The sequence below is a fragment of the Daucus carota genome, chromosome 2, assembly GCF_001625215.2.
Source record: "Daucus carota subsp. sativus chromosome 2, DH1 v3.0, whole genome shotgun sequence".
Lineage (NCBI taxonomy): Eukaryota > Viridiplantae > Streptophyta > Magnoliopsida > Apiales > Apiaceae > Daucus > Daucus carota.
Window position 1 is genome coordinate 31,214,855 of NC_030382.2, and position 15,936 is coordinate 31,230,790.

At 33.6% G+C, this 15,936-nt stretch overlaps 1 protein-coding gene across 3 annotated transcripts; it reads left to right on the plus strand.

Moving 5' to 3' along the window:
• Window positions 1-6,522: 6,522 nt before the first annotated feature.
• LOC108209868 (type I inositol polyphosphate 5-phosphatase 2) lies at window positions 6,523-12,292 on the plus strand. 3 transcript variants are annotated; one of them, XM_017381043.2, is made up of 11 exons: window positions 6,523-6,828; window positions 6,943-7,081; window positions 7,176-7,274; window positions 7,350-7,437; window positions 7,553-7,657; window positions 7,756-8,701; window positions 9,136-9,320; window positions 9,797-9,905; window positions 10,291-10,436; window positions 10,685-10,904; window positions 11,995-12,292. In XM_017381043.2, the coding sequence occupies exons 1-10, from the start codon at window positions 6,799-6,801 to the stop codon at window positions 10,899-10,901; spliced, it is 2,064 nt and encodes a 687-aa protein (XP_017236532.1). In that variant the 5' UTR covers window positions 6,523-6,798; the 3' UTR covers window positions 10,902-10,904; window positions 11,995-12,292. The 3 variants fall into 3 exon arrangements, with proteins under 3 accessions (XP_017236532.1, XP_017236533.1, XP_063943218.1); XM_017381044.2 differs by having other exon boundaries at window positions 6,671-6,828; window positions 12,001-12,292; XM_064087148.1 differs by lacking the exon at window positions 6,523-6,828 and having other exon boundaries at window positions 7,010-7,081; window positions 7,350-7,432; window positions 11,995-12,136.
• The last annotated feature ends 3,644 nt before the right edge of the window (window positions 12,293-15,936 follow it).

A 15,936-nucleotide genomic window follows, 5' to 3' on the forward strand; every position in this document is an offset into this window, starting at 1 on the left:
GTCGGTCAAAAATCGGTGAATTTAAAAAATTTAAAAATAAAAAGTAAAAAATATTTAAAATTTAAAATTTAATTTTAAATAAAACAAAAGGCACAAAAATGACAAAACATGGAAATTAAAATTGGTTTTATTACCTTTCACTATTTCAATATTAGCTCCTAAACTCTAATTACATAAATTTACAATATCTTCCTTCGCAGGTTCAATCAAATTCAAGTTTATAAATAAGATGACTGGACTTGTATATATGTATAAAGGCATGTTTTGTGTTATAAAAAATCATTAATCTTTTTATTTTATATGACTATAAATTTATACTATATATAATTATATTAATATATATAATAAAAAAAATTATATTAAATTGATTACGATTAATGATCCGATTAATCATCTTGATCCGATTAATCATCTTGATTAATCTCCAATTATCTGATTAATCGTTCGACGGTGCCGTTACCGACTAAGTCTGATTCCCGTTTTTTACAACAGTGCTTATAAGCGATAAACACTTATTTCAAGTAAACCAAACGTGCCTTGCATGCATGTCCCTACAGTTTTGTCAATTGCGGAGAGATTTGTTAGTGGACATCGTTTTCACTGTTCACTATTTCAACATCTTTGCTTTATTTCTCTCTCGTTCCCCCATGTTTGGTGCAGATCTCATTATCCGTTCAACTTGCACCATGCAAGGTGCTCCAAATGTGGCTACATGGACCCCCTCCTCATCTAATCATATTCTCTCGTAGAGTATCATTCTGCGACTTATAAGTTACAACAAAAAGATGATAGAGTAAGCTGAATTACTAGCACAGATGTTGATGGAAGGCCAGCAACTATCCAAGTTTATGATTACAAGCTCCACCACAACACATTTCATTATTTCTTTTCTTTCCTTTCCTACTGTAACACAACCAGGTCCGGCTCTATGATTTTGGAGCTTTAGGCAAATTTGAGGCCTCCAAAAATTAATTTTTGAATTTAAATATTTTATATTTTTGTGATGTATGTTTGTATAAATTCATATTTCATAATTCTTCAAATTAATTAAATATCTAATTATGCAAAAATCATATGATTAATTGCCGTTCAATCCAATTAATCCATAATTAATTCTTAGTTTGAGACTTCACCGATTTAGTTCCATTCTTATGTTTTACACACTGTTCCTCCCCCCTCCACCTAAATTTCCTTTAAAGAAAAAAAAGAGATATTTCAAATTGACGTATAAAAATAAATTGATTCATCATCTACCCTGGCTTCGCTTCTTCCCGGTGATGGATATAAGGGCCGTTTGGTTGAGATTAAAATAAGTGCTTCTTCCTTAAAATAAAGAAGTGATGTATAAGTGAGAAGCAAGTTAAGACTTATAAGTGATTAAAGTGTTTAAGAAATATTTTTTTTGGATATATTATCCGGTCCTTTATAACTTGTATAATATATGTAATTTTATATATGAGCTTCTTTTGTTTTTTTCGGGATCTTTGGTAGAGATTTTTATGGGTTTTTTCCTATCAGACGTTAAAGTATTATTATTAAAACGTCCGGAGATATCTTGCATGTATTTCAATTAGATGATAATATTTTTTGGATGACTGAAATTTCTTGTTGCGATTATTGTATCTCGAGATACAACTCATGTACGAGTATGTAGACCCTGACAAAAAAAAGTGTTTAAAAAATAAGTAGAACATTCCTAATTTTTTATAAGTGTTTTTTGACTTTTTACATAAACAGTAAAAATAAATATTTTTAACTTATACCTTGAATATTTGTTGAAAAAAGGTAATTTCATGTGTGAGCGCCTTTACCTTAGATGCACCACTCTACGCGAACTACTTTATTCATTAAACATAGCAGAAGAAAAAGAACACAGCTGAGAAACTGACGAGCAGAAGAAAAACGCAGCTGAGGAAACTGAAGAAATCGATAAAAGTTGTTACTGCAATGTCAGCATCACATCTTAGATTCAAACATGTCGAAGAAAATGGAGTAAGCAAACAATTATGTCCACATATAGTGGTCAGTGCTCTGGAATATTATTTGGACCACCACTGTATCTTGGGTTCACTCCCCACTGTACGGGGCCTTTTATTTATTTTGTCCCCCCGTTTAGTTCATTTTTTCAGCCCATCCACACAATACAGGACACATGACATTGGCCGTACTCCCAGAAACTGTCTTCACAAGCTTTTATTTATGCTTTTTATTCACACCGATAAATATAATTTTCACTGTTATATTGTGGGATGTTTGACAATTGAATTATTATGAAAATAAGAATTTATGTTTTTCTAAAATCTATTTTTTAATATTTTTTCTAGATATAAATGCTGAAGAGATGTTTCATATTCGTTATTTGACAAAAAAAGTATAATTTATTTCAAAAAAAGTAGAATTTTACGTATTTTTCTCCAAAATTAAGTCCTTATTTGAAGATAGGAAAATAGATGAGAATTTCAGGAATTATGTTGGCGGTTAAGTGACATATGTAGAATTACTGATTCTGATTATATGTCTTGGTTGAAAATTTAATGCAATGTTGGTTGCATTTGGGTCAATGGACATAGTACAAATTATGTTATAAGCTGCCTGGTACAACCATAGATATAAGGTTATTTGATTAAGATACAGATAATAAATTTTGTTAATGTGTGAGACAACCAACTTGAAAGTTAGGCTCGCAGAAGTGTACATGCATAGAATCCTCTCTCCCAAAGAGTTAATGACACTTTGTGACCCCTAAGTTTGCTCCAAATGGCAGTTTAGTACCTAAACTTTAAAACGTGTCAATATGCACCCTAAACTTAACATTCCCGTGCAAGTTGTAACCCTTAGTCACTATTCCGTTCAAATCTACTGTTAACTTTAACTGTCTGAGCGGTAACTGTGTGTATATCAGTTTCTAACAGCTAATTTATCCATTGTGACCCCTCAAAAATTATGTATTATATTTTGAAATTATTTCTGAACACACACAACGATGTAAAAAAATTTAAAATAATTTAAAAAATATGTATCTAGATTTAGAATCTGAAAATTTATATTTTTAAAATTATTTTAAATTGTTTTTACATCGTTGTGTATGTTCAGAAATAATTTCAAAATATAATACATAATTTTTGAGGTGTCACAGTGGGTAAAGTAGCCGTTAGAAACGGATATACACACAGTTACCGCTCAAACAGTTAAAGTTAACGGTAGATTTGAACGGAATAGTGACTAGGGGTTACAACTTGCACGAGAATGTTAAGTTTAGGGTGCATATTGACACGTTTTAAAGTTTAGGTACTAAACTGCGATTTGGAGCAAACTTAGGAGTTACAAAGTGTCATTAACTCCTCTCCCAAACTTATCATTACTGTCACTGTGATCTTACTTCATCTGACTATCCTGCCGATTCCAATATAATACTACTGCTCCTTCATTCAATCCCGCCTGTGAGCAAAGTTTCTATAGAATTCAGGATTTGCTTTTATATATATATTTTAGTCGGTGGCGGAACCAGGATTTATTTCGACCCCGGGCTAAACTATTATTAAAATTTCAGCAAAAAAATTAAAAGTAAATATGCATACCTTAATTGGTTAAGTGGAGATATCTTTACTGTCTTTTTTTGAAGAAGGAATAGATGACAACTGAATTTTACGATTTTGCATATTTTGATAACATTGTAAGATAATTTCATCGTCTATGTCTTTAAATATGGCCTTTTCGATGTAAACCACCATGTTAAGTGGGCTATTTATATATATATATATATATATATATATATATATATATATATATATATATATTCATTTTTAAATTTGTCCCCGGGCTAAAAAACTAAAAATAAATAAATTATACTTATTATTTTTTTCTCAGCCGGGGCTGGCGCCTGGGCTAGCGCCGGGGCTAGCCCCCCCTTGCTTCCGCCCCTGAATTTTTAGTGATTTTCGTTTTATAAAATAATAATTTGTGTTGTATAAATTAATGATTATCACCTTAGAAATTGGTGAAACAAGAATACAGAACCTGAATACAGAACGCATTCTCCGTTTTTAACATTCTTATTCTTTTCATCATTCCACCACCATTATTAGTTATCACCACAGCAACGGGGGAGGATCAATTAAGAAAATTGGTCAAAATTGATCATCTTAGTGTGCTCGTTAAACTTAAAATTGATAAAAATAATTTTAATTATGAGAAAATCCCATATAAATATTATGCTATATCTCAACACTCTCACTCCACCTTACTCGAAATTCTAATTTTTGAGTTATGAATACTCATCTTAAGATGATTTAAAGTTGAATTTGAGATCTCCATCAAATTTGAACTCATATTGAAAACCAATACAACTAAAATATTATAATAATGGAGAAATGTATCAAATAAATTTTATATTGTATTTCAACAACGATCAGAAAAAAATCTACCACCTTCACATATATTGGACTAATTTCAAAGATCAACTTTGTCATGTACTCCCTCCGTCCCTCTCATTTCTTTACAGTTACTATTTTGGGATGTCCCTCTCATTTCTTTACGTTACCATAAATAGTAAGTTTTTTCATCATTACATCCACTATCTTCTCCCACTATCTCATATTTAACAATAAAAACTACTATTACACCCACTACTTTCTTCCACTATCTCAAATCTATTATTAAATATTGATGGGTCCCACCACTTTACTCACTTTTCACCTAACTTTACTCATTTTTCATACATTGTCTTGGTCTCCGTGTCCCCCTCCAATGTAAACAACTGAAGGGGACGGAGGGAGTACTATTTTACGACAAAAAAACTACTATACAGTAACACAATTTGCAGTATTATCACCAGATGCCAAAAATACAGAACTACTTGATTTTCTCGTTGTTTCCCACTAAATCTAAGTCTAATAATCACGCTCTTTTCCTGTTCATACTTTATTGGGTGATAGTCCGCAGTTTCATAAAGCAGGGTCTTTTGCCGTGGACTGTGACAGGGTGACGGTATTTTAATCCAATCTTGACGATAATTTTCTTATTTTATAACTAATAATTTTTTTACGGTGTGCCGTGAGCAAACAATAAGCACAAAATTAATAATTTTATTTTCATTTGATTGACTTATAGTTTTTAATAATGAGTACCCTCTTACATTCACAACAAACACACCAATTAAAATAATCTAAATTTATAAATTTGATGTTTAGCATGTGTGAGCAAACACTAAACAAACTCTGTAACTAAATAGTAAATACACATCTCTGTCTCGAAAACATGGAGTTTAGCAATTTCTTGTGGCGAAAACGCTGGGCCTGGCTGTGAGCCACTTAACTCGACTCGAACCCGACTCAACCCGAAACCTGATTTAGTGAGACAAAAATCCGAAAGTGACCCGAAAATCATCCGTTTGACTCGAAATGGACTCGAAATGACCCGAAATTAGAATTTCATTTCTAATAACTAGAATTTTCAGTTTTATTCAATTTTAAGTGATTTTAGTTTAACCCGAAATCGACCCGATTGCTGACACGAACACGACCCGATATCCGAAATTGTCACCCCTAACTTAACTGCATGCAGCACAAGTATATGCATACACACCTGTAAGTCTGTGGCTGGTTATATAGGTAATAGGAGGTGGGTGTCTTGACGTAAATGTCCCTGTCCTAATCAATCTTTATCTGTTTTCTTTGATTTTCTATACTGTATTTTAGTTATTTCCAAGTCATTGTCCGAGATCTTATTTCTCTGCTGTTCCTCTATTTCTGACTCCCAATACTTCCTCCCACACTTTCATTTAATTGAATTAATATTCCCCGTTCACAATTAAATTGATTATTGTGTTTGGTTGGGGAGAATGGAATGTAATGAAATTAAATGAGTAAAAATACTTGAAACTTATAGAAAAAGGAAGGATATTTTGAACAAATTTTGAGGAAATGCAAAATTGCTATGATTAGAATCGAGAAAAAATTGAGGATGGGAGAGAATGAAGCATTTCATCTCAAATTGAAGGTGTAATATCTAGCACATCAGTAAGGAATGGAATGGAGAAAAAAATGAATTTTTTTAAAAATTATCCATAAGATAGGTCATTTTTCGTTCCATTCCTTCAATTATGATATTTGAGGTTTCAGGATGATTGATTTATGCTCGAAGTGTTACTTTGATTAAATTGTTTGTGAGAAGTAATGAAGTACTCTGTACATGACCCGCTGCAGCCAGCTAGCTAAAATTAATGGTGTTTTGACAATATTACATTAATTATTATTAAAAGTGTTGCAGGTCTGATATTTCATATTTATGGTAATAAAATAAATAGAGGTGATAATTTTATGAATACTGATTTATAGAAATTTGAGTTGATATGCTAGGATGTCATGGTCAAGTAATTCAGCAAGAAACAACTGCTTGTGACTTGTAAGGACCAGTTGAGTTTTACTTTTTTGGCAACTTGGGCTTGTGTGTGTGTGTCTAAGCTTGACCATTACATCTCTCTGTCGCTTCTATTTGGTCCTAGTTACCTATCTTTTTTGTTGTTTAGCATCTGCACACCACCCTTTTCTTCACATTCCCTCTGTCACAAACCACACTGTCATACTCGTACCGAGCGGGTAAAATGTACGCAGACCTTACGCGAAGTTTCTTCCGTGACTCAGAGTGTTTTGAGTCACATTCTTTTTAATTTTTTTTATTTAAATACATAAAGTTATACTTTCCAGGAACATGGCTACGTAGATTTCTGTAAAGTGGTTCATTCGTGATATTATTGTTTATAAGCTTTCATTATTGTTGTATTGTTTTTAGTTTGGGAGGATGAAAGCGCCCCGAGGAAAGCACTCTCAGGTATCTTCAACTGTGCTTTTCATTTTGATATAGTTTGTTATTAAGATTTAAGATTATACTTGATGTTGAATTCAGACTTGAATAATATGTTTGAATGACTATTCCAATGTGTAGGCCTCTTGGCCTTCGAGTATGATGAAAAAATGGTTTAACATTAAATCCAAGAAGTATGAGCATGATGAAGATCGAGTGGATACTGATGCGGAGAGAAAGGAGACTGAGAGAGAGGATAGAGAGGACAGAGACAACGATGGTATTTGTCATTGGACTTGTTTAGTTGTTTTATGAATAAGGTTTTGAGTTGATGTTCTGTGTTTTATGAATATGGTTTTGGTGTGGTCTTGTAGCACGCTACGTTGAGGATATGCAGCGGCATGATGCTGATCAGGAGGATCTTCCGGGGACAAGGCAGGGAGATTTTGCTGAATCCTCGTGTGAAACTTCAGGTTCTGTCTCAGTGATTCATGATTTTTCTTATAATTTCTGTGCTAATGGTACTGATTCTTTTAGAACTCATTCAGGCACCCAAGCAAGACGGCCTTATATTAAACACAGAAGAGGGAAATCAGAAACTCTGCGCGCGCAGTATATTAATACAAAAGATGTGAGGTTTGTCATCCTTCATAACATTCTAATCTACTTTTTCTGTAGGTGGTTTTTTTTTTAACTGGCTTTGTTTTCTCTGTGTTAGTGTAGCTGATTGAGTTTGTTTGCTTCTGAGTAGGGTGACCATAGGTACTTGGAATGTTGCCGGAAGGCCTCCACATGACGATCTAGAAATTGATGAGTGGATCAGCATGGAAGAACCATCAGATATCTATATTCTTGGGTATGTATCTCAAATACCCAAATTTTTGTATTCTTTCGAGTCATAATAAGCTATTAATAGTAGTGAACAGTGTCATTTAGATTGTTATTGGTTTATAGATTCCAAGAGGTTGTGCCTTTGAGTGCTGGAAATGTTCTAGGAGTAGAGACTAGAAGACCGATACTGCAGTGGGAGTCTGTCATTCGTCGAACATTGAATAGAACTTTTGAACCAGACCCCAAACCGAAAAGCTATAGTGCCCCATTGTCTCCAGTATTTCCACTGTCTCCGGTATTCCCACTATCTCCAGTATTAAGGGCTTCTGCTGCTGATGATGATCTTCTTACTGACATTGGTGGAACTTCTGCACTAGAGTTGATACCTGAGGAGTCGTCAAACATTGGTAGTGAAAGTGATCCTAAACGCCAAACGGTGGATGAATTCATTGGGGTTGGAAAGAAATTTCGCTTGCAAAGAAGTAATAGCATTGATCAACATAGTAGACTGAATTGGCCCGAGCATCCATTAGATGCAATATCACAACTTATCTCTACAGGAAAGAAATTTCTACAAAGAAGTTATAGCATTGATCAATACAGTAAATTAAATTGGCCTGAACGTCCACTGGATGTAACATCCCAGGTTCTCCCTTCTATGCGACGGGTATTAAGCATGAGCAGTTCAGCCAAAGTTCGTTCTGACTGGGTGAAGAATGCTAAAAATTTCAGCTCTCAATATAATGCAGTTGGTCATGGTAGGTCCGAGAAAATTGGAGTGATGTGGATGAACCGGGAAGATCAATCAGTAGTTTGTCTACCTGATGCTGATGTTTTAGATCTCTGTCCAGAAGTAGAAGAGCATTCTTTTGGAATACCTGAGCTGGAACATGAAAATTCAATTTTAGAAGATGGTGTAAAATCACGACTTAAGTATATAAGGATTGTGAGTAAGCAAATGGTAGGAATATACATCTCTGTTTGGGTCCGTAGAAGATTGAGAAGACATATTAATAACTTGAGTGTCTTGCCAGTAGGAGTTGGACTTATGGGCTACATGGGGAACAAGGTATATAGCTTCTTTCACTATGAATTTTATTTTACCCTTATTTGGATGACATCAGTGCAGGCTTGTTTATGGAAACACGATGAATTCTCTCATGGAACTATAATGTACACAAATGATTAGTTAACAGTGTAGTGTTTGATTACAGACCTCTGAAAGATGCACTTGCATTGTGATTATGGACTGTTCTGAATTTTAGCATTCTACTATTCCTATAAAATTATGACAGCTTCAATTCTCTTACATTTTGTAGAATGTTTTGAGATCTTCTACCAATTGAGTGGCTATTTATAAGTCTTTTGACTGTTAACTTCTGGTTATACCAGTTTTTATATATCCTTACACCACATCATTACATTTGTATAAGTAGTTTTAGCCTTCTAGGCATATGCTGGTTGACAAACTGAATATTCACTTTTTTATGGTTTCTGGTACAGGGATCTGTGTCCGTTAGTATGTCTGTTTTCCAAACGCGGCTGTGCTTTGTGTGTTCACATTTAGCCTCTGGTCACAAGGAAGGGTATGAACAAAGGCGTAATGCTGATGTCTATGAGATCATAAGACGCACTCAATTCTCATCTGCTTTTGACATTCACCAACCACTGACGATCCCATCCCATGAGTAAGCATTCTGTTTGTTGCATCGCTATATATATCTCTGATGGTCAATAGTGACCTGCATAAAATATATGTCATCCAATATGAAAGTTCCATTTAACTTGGGGTAAACTTTTAACTTTCTGCAATTAACTATATTTAGAAAATTACTTTTTTCATCAGATTGTGCATGTACATAGTTGAGCTGTACTAGCTTTGCACTAAGAGCAACCAGAACTCCTCGTGCTTCCCTGTGTTTTGAGTTCGAAGTTAAGTAATATGCTGTAGGTAACTCATGTAGAGGCGGTAAATTTTGGTAACACAGCAAAAAGGAAACAATGTGTAACTTTAGTCCTCCAAATTTCAATCTGACTCTGTAAATTTTCTTAGTGTCCGTCTGTATCTGTAGTACAAGTATTGATATGAGTCATTGCCATGGTAAGTGATAAGTTGTAATAAAATTTTGTGTTGAAACATCTGACCATGTGCTTCTGCAAACAGTCAGGTTTTCTGGTTTGGTGACTTAAACTATCGAATAAACATGTCAGACTCAAGGATAAGGAAGCTTGTTTCCATGAAGCAGTGGAATGAACTCCTTAATAGCGACCAGGTAAAACTTTGTACAATAAATTTGAAAGACAAACTTATCTTATTTAAATGAAACATTAGAAAGTAAAAATACTGATACTGGAAGTTACAAACAGTTTGATTTGGATCGAGGTGATGAAACGTGGTCAGAGCTGTTCCCGAATTTGAAAAAAAAATCTTCTAAGCAAGCAAGTAAAATGCTTGGAAAATAAAAATATGAAGTCCAACTACATATAAAGGTTTAAACCCCGGGAGAGATTATGGCGCTGCTAGCTGTATCATAGTTTTTAAATAAAAGATGATTTGTTTGCTAAGTTATATCATATATATTTGGACATATGCTCATGTTCTTTTACTGGATTGTACATGAATGATGAATAATGGATTTTACTGGATGCATAATGCAGCTAAACAATGAACTACACAATGGAGTGTTTGATGGATGGAAGGAAGGACATATAAACTTTCCGCCTACTTACAAGTATGGTATCAACTCTGATGTATATGTTGGTGAAAATCGAAAAGAAGGGGAAAAGAAGAGATCTCCAGCATGGTATGTCATACTTTCTTACAACCCCATCAGATCAAACATCATGAAAATTCGACACAGATGATGATTTCTTTTCTGGAAAAATTGTTGAAGTGCTTTTAATGAAGTTGAATCTTATAATTTCTCCATTTGTTTTTTTGCTTATTTTGCTAAAAAATTGTAAGGTATAAGGTGAGTTGAGAATTATATTTATCCCACATATATGAAGAGTCAATAACAGATGAAAATTAAACAATATTGTTCTTATATAGGTGTGATCGCATACTGTGGTTAGGCAAAGGCATAAAACAGCTTTCGTACAACCGAGCAGAAATGTGGATCTCTGATCATCGGCCCGTCAGTTCAGACTTCTTGATTACAGTTGAAGTATTCGAACATCATAAGCTTCAGAAAGCTCTCATTGTCACAAGTGCAGTAATACACCCTGATGATATTTTCGAAGTCGAAGACCTAGAAGTAGAAGACTGAGAAGTAAGATTCAGTACCTTAAATTTTTTTAATTAATAATACTGGAATCTGGTGTGCTGGTTTTTTAATCAACATGAGATAAATATATACTGATAAAGTTGGCACCCTCTGCAATATAAAGTGGACTGCTTATTACTGAAAACTTTGCTTGCCCGAAAATTGAAGTTAGCATAGCATCTATTATGGAATCTGATGATGATGTATCATCTTGTTGCTGCATGCTGAGATTTTATTACCTTGTGTCTCTGGGGCAAACAAATTGACAAGGTTATAATCTTGTTTAATGTTATTTAACAATACAAATTGTTGAGGATGATTGTAGAGTGGGAGTTGAATACAATCTTTTGCTTCTTGAAAATTTTCTTGATTGTCTTCAAAATAAAACACATGAATAAATAGAATAAACACATAATCAATGTAACAAGAGTTTTCAAAAATTCAGGTGGCTTTTTTGAATACTTTCATGTTGTGTAGTTAAAAATGGCAGGTTTCGAGGTTTCGAGTTTTTTGATATAGAATAAATCCATATTAAGTTTAACTTCCAAAATAGATTGTACTTTATCTGATGAATCAATGTGACTATTGTCCATTTTCTCTAATGTAGCTGTCAAATTATAACTCTCAAATTAGTCATTGATAAATCAATCATCAGCCGTTGATAGCTTCTTTTATTATGAATTGATAGTTTGTTTTCATTAGCTTCATTAGCTGTTGATGGGTTAAATAGTAGTTTATGAAGCTTTATTTTTTATCCGTTGATAACTTATATTTGGCCGTTGATCTCCACTTCACTTGAATATTTTTCATAACTTAGAATATTTAGAATTTGACGTTCTAACTACACATCTACTGATGATAAAAACCAGTTGATCAACTTATTTTATCAACTGCAAAATTGTAAAGTAGCTATTTTGTTACACTAACTCATCGGATGATGCTCTGCTTATCAACGGATGCTATAATTAGTGTCGTATGCGTCAATTATAACATATTCCTAACATTTAACATGTAGGCTTAGAGATTTTTAGTTTGGCACTCTACCAGCCGTGTAGTTGAATTTAACATTGTTATTGTCATTTCTTTGATGGGGCAGAAACAGATATCTTGCAACAAGGTGCTCCTTTTCATCCTCTTGGTACACAAATCCTACTAGCAGAATTGCAAGCTTGTATTCATTCTGACGATGATAAAAATGGCAAACAGTAAATCACCAAGAACCGTCACTCCGTCAGCACAGTAGCAAACTAATATTTGATACAATTCCTTCTCTATATTAAGCCAAACATAAACAGGATATGTAGGGTCCTTTATCTAGAAGGGTCGTGAGACATATTTTTTGTATATAAGAGATGGAATCGCAAGGGAAATGATGCAGCAGTTAATGTGTTTTATGTTGGTTTTGCATGTCTTATGGTACATGAAGCAAATCACATGGAAGGAATGGGTGACTTTTGTGCCTTAAAAAGAATCGTGATTCCTTTCCAGACAAATAAACATTGCGTGCTTCCATATCAATCTTACATATTAATTAAGTGAGCATGATTGGATAACCTTTATCCTGGGACACCCAACCCCGGTTCGATTCTCACTCACCCAAGAAGTATTAGAATAGATAAACATATAAGCTTAAATTATTAAATAAAAAAAATCTTCAATTAATTAAAAAAAATACTTGATTAGTTTTGCACAAAAAATTTACCGATTACATTTTGATCGACAAGTGCAAAAAATATAACTCCATTTTCCAATATATAAAATCAGTAAAATGATGGATGTCGACCATTGATGTGATACGGATCTTTAAATTATATAGTAGCTCAAGTGGCGCCAGGAATTTCAGACATCACTATCGTATGCACATTTTCTGCTTTTAAAAGCTTCCAATTTGCTTGAGGACAAAAACGACAAGGTGAATCTTTCAGAAGATAAAATATAGTACTAGAGTTATCCGATCTATCTTCTTATTTCTTCTCTCTGAAGCAGCTTTGCAGCGCCAGTTTGCAATGGCTCCAAATCTCAAAAATTGTTGAAGTAATATTCAAAATAACAGAGTTAAAAAAAAATTATCTCAAATATCAGTTAGAGACGCTGATAATCTAGCGTTTTTAATTTTAGGATGAAAACAATAGATCGTGTAGCGTTTTGCTACTCGTGCGGCGTTTATTACGGTTATTCTATTTAAACGTTACACAGATGCACCTTTCTGATCAGGGTCAATCTAATTAAACGCTACACGATGTAGCGTTCTGTTAGGATAACCTAACAAAACCCTACATCATCTAGCGTTTATAGTAAATAATCAAGACGCTAGACGGATGTAGTGTTACTAAATAGTATTTGAGGACCACTTTTCTGGATCCAGATAGTTATGACATTAATTTGAATATATGGGTATTCAGGGCCAATGCCTTGCAAAAACCTCAACAGCAGGCAAATAAAAAGAATTTTCTATTCTATTATATAGTTAAAAAAATAGTAATATAAAGTTGCGTCACTATTAGTGTCTTTATTTATTATATTTTCATCTTATTTTCAAAAATACAATTAAAAAAGTTGCCTTTCTAGTTGTAAGAGATGCAATTAAGCTTGCATATATGATTTGGGTGAGCTTAAAATAAGTGTTTATTGCTTAAAGTAAAAAAGTGAAGTAGAAGTTAGAAGCAAGTTAAGATTTATAAGTGATAAAAGTGTTTGGGAAATAAGTAGAAGCCGTGAGACAAAAGCTAGTAATCGTAGCTTTTTTTTAAGTTTGCTCTGCACCAGTGGCGGATCGGCCTATAAAGTAAGGGGGGTCAATTTTTTTGTAAAAAAAATTAAGAGGGGTCAAAAAAAATTAGGGGAGGGGTCAATTTCAATTTTACAACCTAAAAATATGTATAATACTAAAAAAATTAAAATTTAAGGGGGTCAGTTGCCCCCTCTTGCCCCTTCTAAGATCCGCCTCTGCTCTGCGCATAGCATTTCTCTAAATCTATTTGAATTTTATTTACGTTAACCAACAAAAATATATGTTGGATATTCTGAGGTACACAAGTTTAGCTACTGGCCGTTCTGTTTATGAAACAATATCACACCCTTCAGTCTGGATTGCTCACTGGTATGTCTTCATATCGATGTTTAATTAGCCGATAATATACCTCATCATTACATGTCCCGACTTGTCATATCCTATGCACATTTTTGCACAGTTTATGACTTCCCCTCGTTAAAATCATTGGTTATCAATTTTGGAAGTGGTTCGTTACTTAAAAGGGTACTTGTGGTCAAGTCTTGATCTTCTCTACAAACACAGTTTAATCTCTTACACCTGACTGCGATGCTGATTGAGCTAACTACTCCCTCCGTCCCCTATTACATGTCCATGTTGTTTTTCGAAGAGTCAAATTGACTATTTTTTTGAATAAACATTACTGATCATCTATTCATTATTTTTAAAATTCGAAAGTTGCATATTAAAGTAGACAAAATATACTTCCAAATGATATAATTTTTATTATTTTTATCAATTATATAATATATGTAAATTTTAGTCAAAATATATTCAATTTGACCGGTCAAAAGTCAAAATGGACATGTAAAAGGGGACGGAGGGAGTATTCCGATACAAGACCGTCCTTGACTAGTTTTTGTGTGTTGCTTGGTGGCTCACTTATTAGTTGGAAAGGCCAAAAACAACATGTTGTTTCCGGACTTAGAGACGCATGTTGTGAGCTAATTGAATTGTCTTGATTCTTCATGAATTGCAGTTCAAGTCTGTCACACCTATTACTCTCTTTTGTGATAATAAATCTATCCTGTTTTTCATGAACCCACCAAGCACATTGAGATTAACTGTCGCTTGGTGCGTAAAAATTTCAACAAGATCCTATCACTGCTCATCATATTTCTACTCATGAACAACCAGCTGATTTGTTTATCAAGACGCTCTGCTTTATGCAATTGCAGCATTTTTTGGTCAAGTCAATAGTCTATAACTTGTTTCTTCCTCCCAACTTGGGGAGAAATGATGACCTTACTACTGCAATTGAGACTACAAACAGAAGACACTACTAACTGTATGAGTTTGTTACAGATTGTGAAGTGTATATAGCTGGCCTCGATTTAATTGCTAGTCATTCATTCACGTCTTATTATTACTCATCCATTCATATCTATTATTAATCATTGTAATTCAATACTCTTTCTAGTATAATTAAATCTCTCTTCTTGCAATTTATAATAGGGATTTTCTATGGTGTGCCCAAGGGCACACAATAGTCCCTAACTCCAATAAAAATAGCTTCTTTTGATTGGTGGATGAACAATAAATGATGATGGCCCCCCTGCATTCACATCAACTCCACCAATCAAAATAAGCCATTTTTATAGAATTTAGTGTTTATTGTGTGCCCTTGGGCACACATTAGAAAGACCGTTTATAATAAATATAATTAAATCTCTCTTCTTTCTATTCACATTTTATTGTTAGTTATTGTAATTCATTACTCTTTCAAGTATAATAACTAAATCTCTCTTCTTTCTTGTTCAGCCCTGCTAAGTACATGTAACATATATGATTTATTAAATTTTAACTTAGAGTTCTTTGAAAATCGGAGATGCTCTAGCAAGTTAAAGTTTATTGTGCATTGAATAGAAATTGAAAGTTAAATGAAAGCCGGGAGCGACCATATTTTCAAAAGGAAAATGCTAGAGACCCCAAAAAGTTGTCCCAAATTTTTTTCCCAAATTACATGTCAAATTCTGATTGGCCGTATTTTCTCCAATAATAATGAGGCCCCCTTGTATATACACCAATCACCCAATCACAATCATCCACTTGTCCGCCACATCATTTGGTAAAACAATTTGGTAAAAAAATTTGGGGCACCTAGCATTGCCCTTTTCAAAAACATCATCTAAACATCAATAGTTCAAATCGAAACATCAAAAGTGGACTTCAACACAGCAGTACTAAATATATTAACATACTTTTCTAACTCGTAAAACTTGCATACACGTCAACTTTAGGATTCCTAAAAAAAAAGGGATTTGTTCA

Excerpts from the sequence above, each read along its gene's own strand:
- LOC108209868 (XM_017381043.2), top strand. The coding sequence starts at position 6,799 with ATGAAAGCGCCCCGAGGAAAGCACTCTCAG. Across the intron at positions 6,829-6,942 it reads CCCGAGGAAAGCACTCTCAG|GCCTCTTGGCCTTCGAGTAT; the intron begins GTATCTTCAACT and ends TCCAATGTGTAG. Across the intron at positions 7,275-7,349 it reads ATCCTCGTGTGAAACTTCAG|GCACCCAAGCAAGACGGCCT; the intron begins GTTCTGTCTCAG and ends GAACTCATTCAG.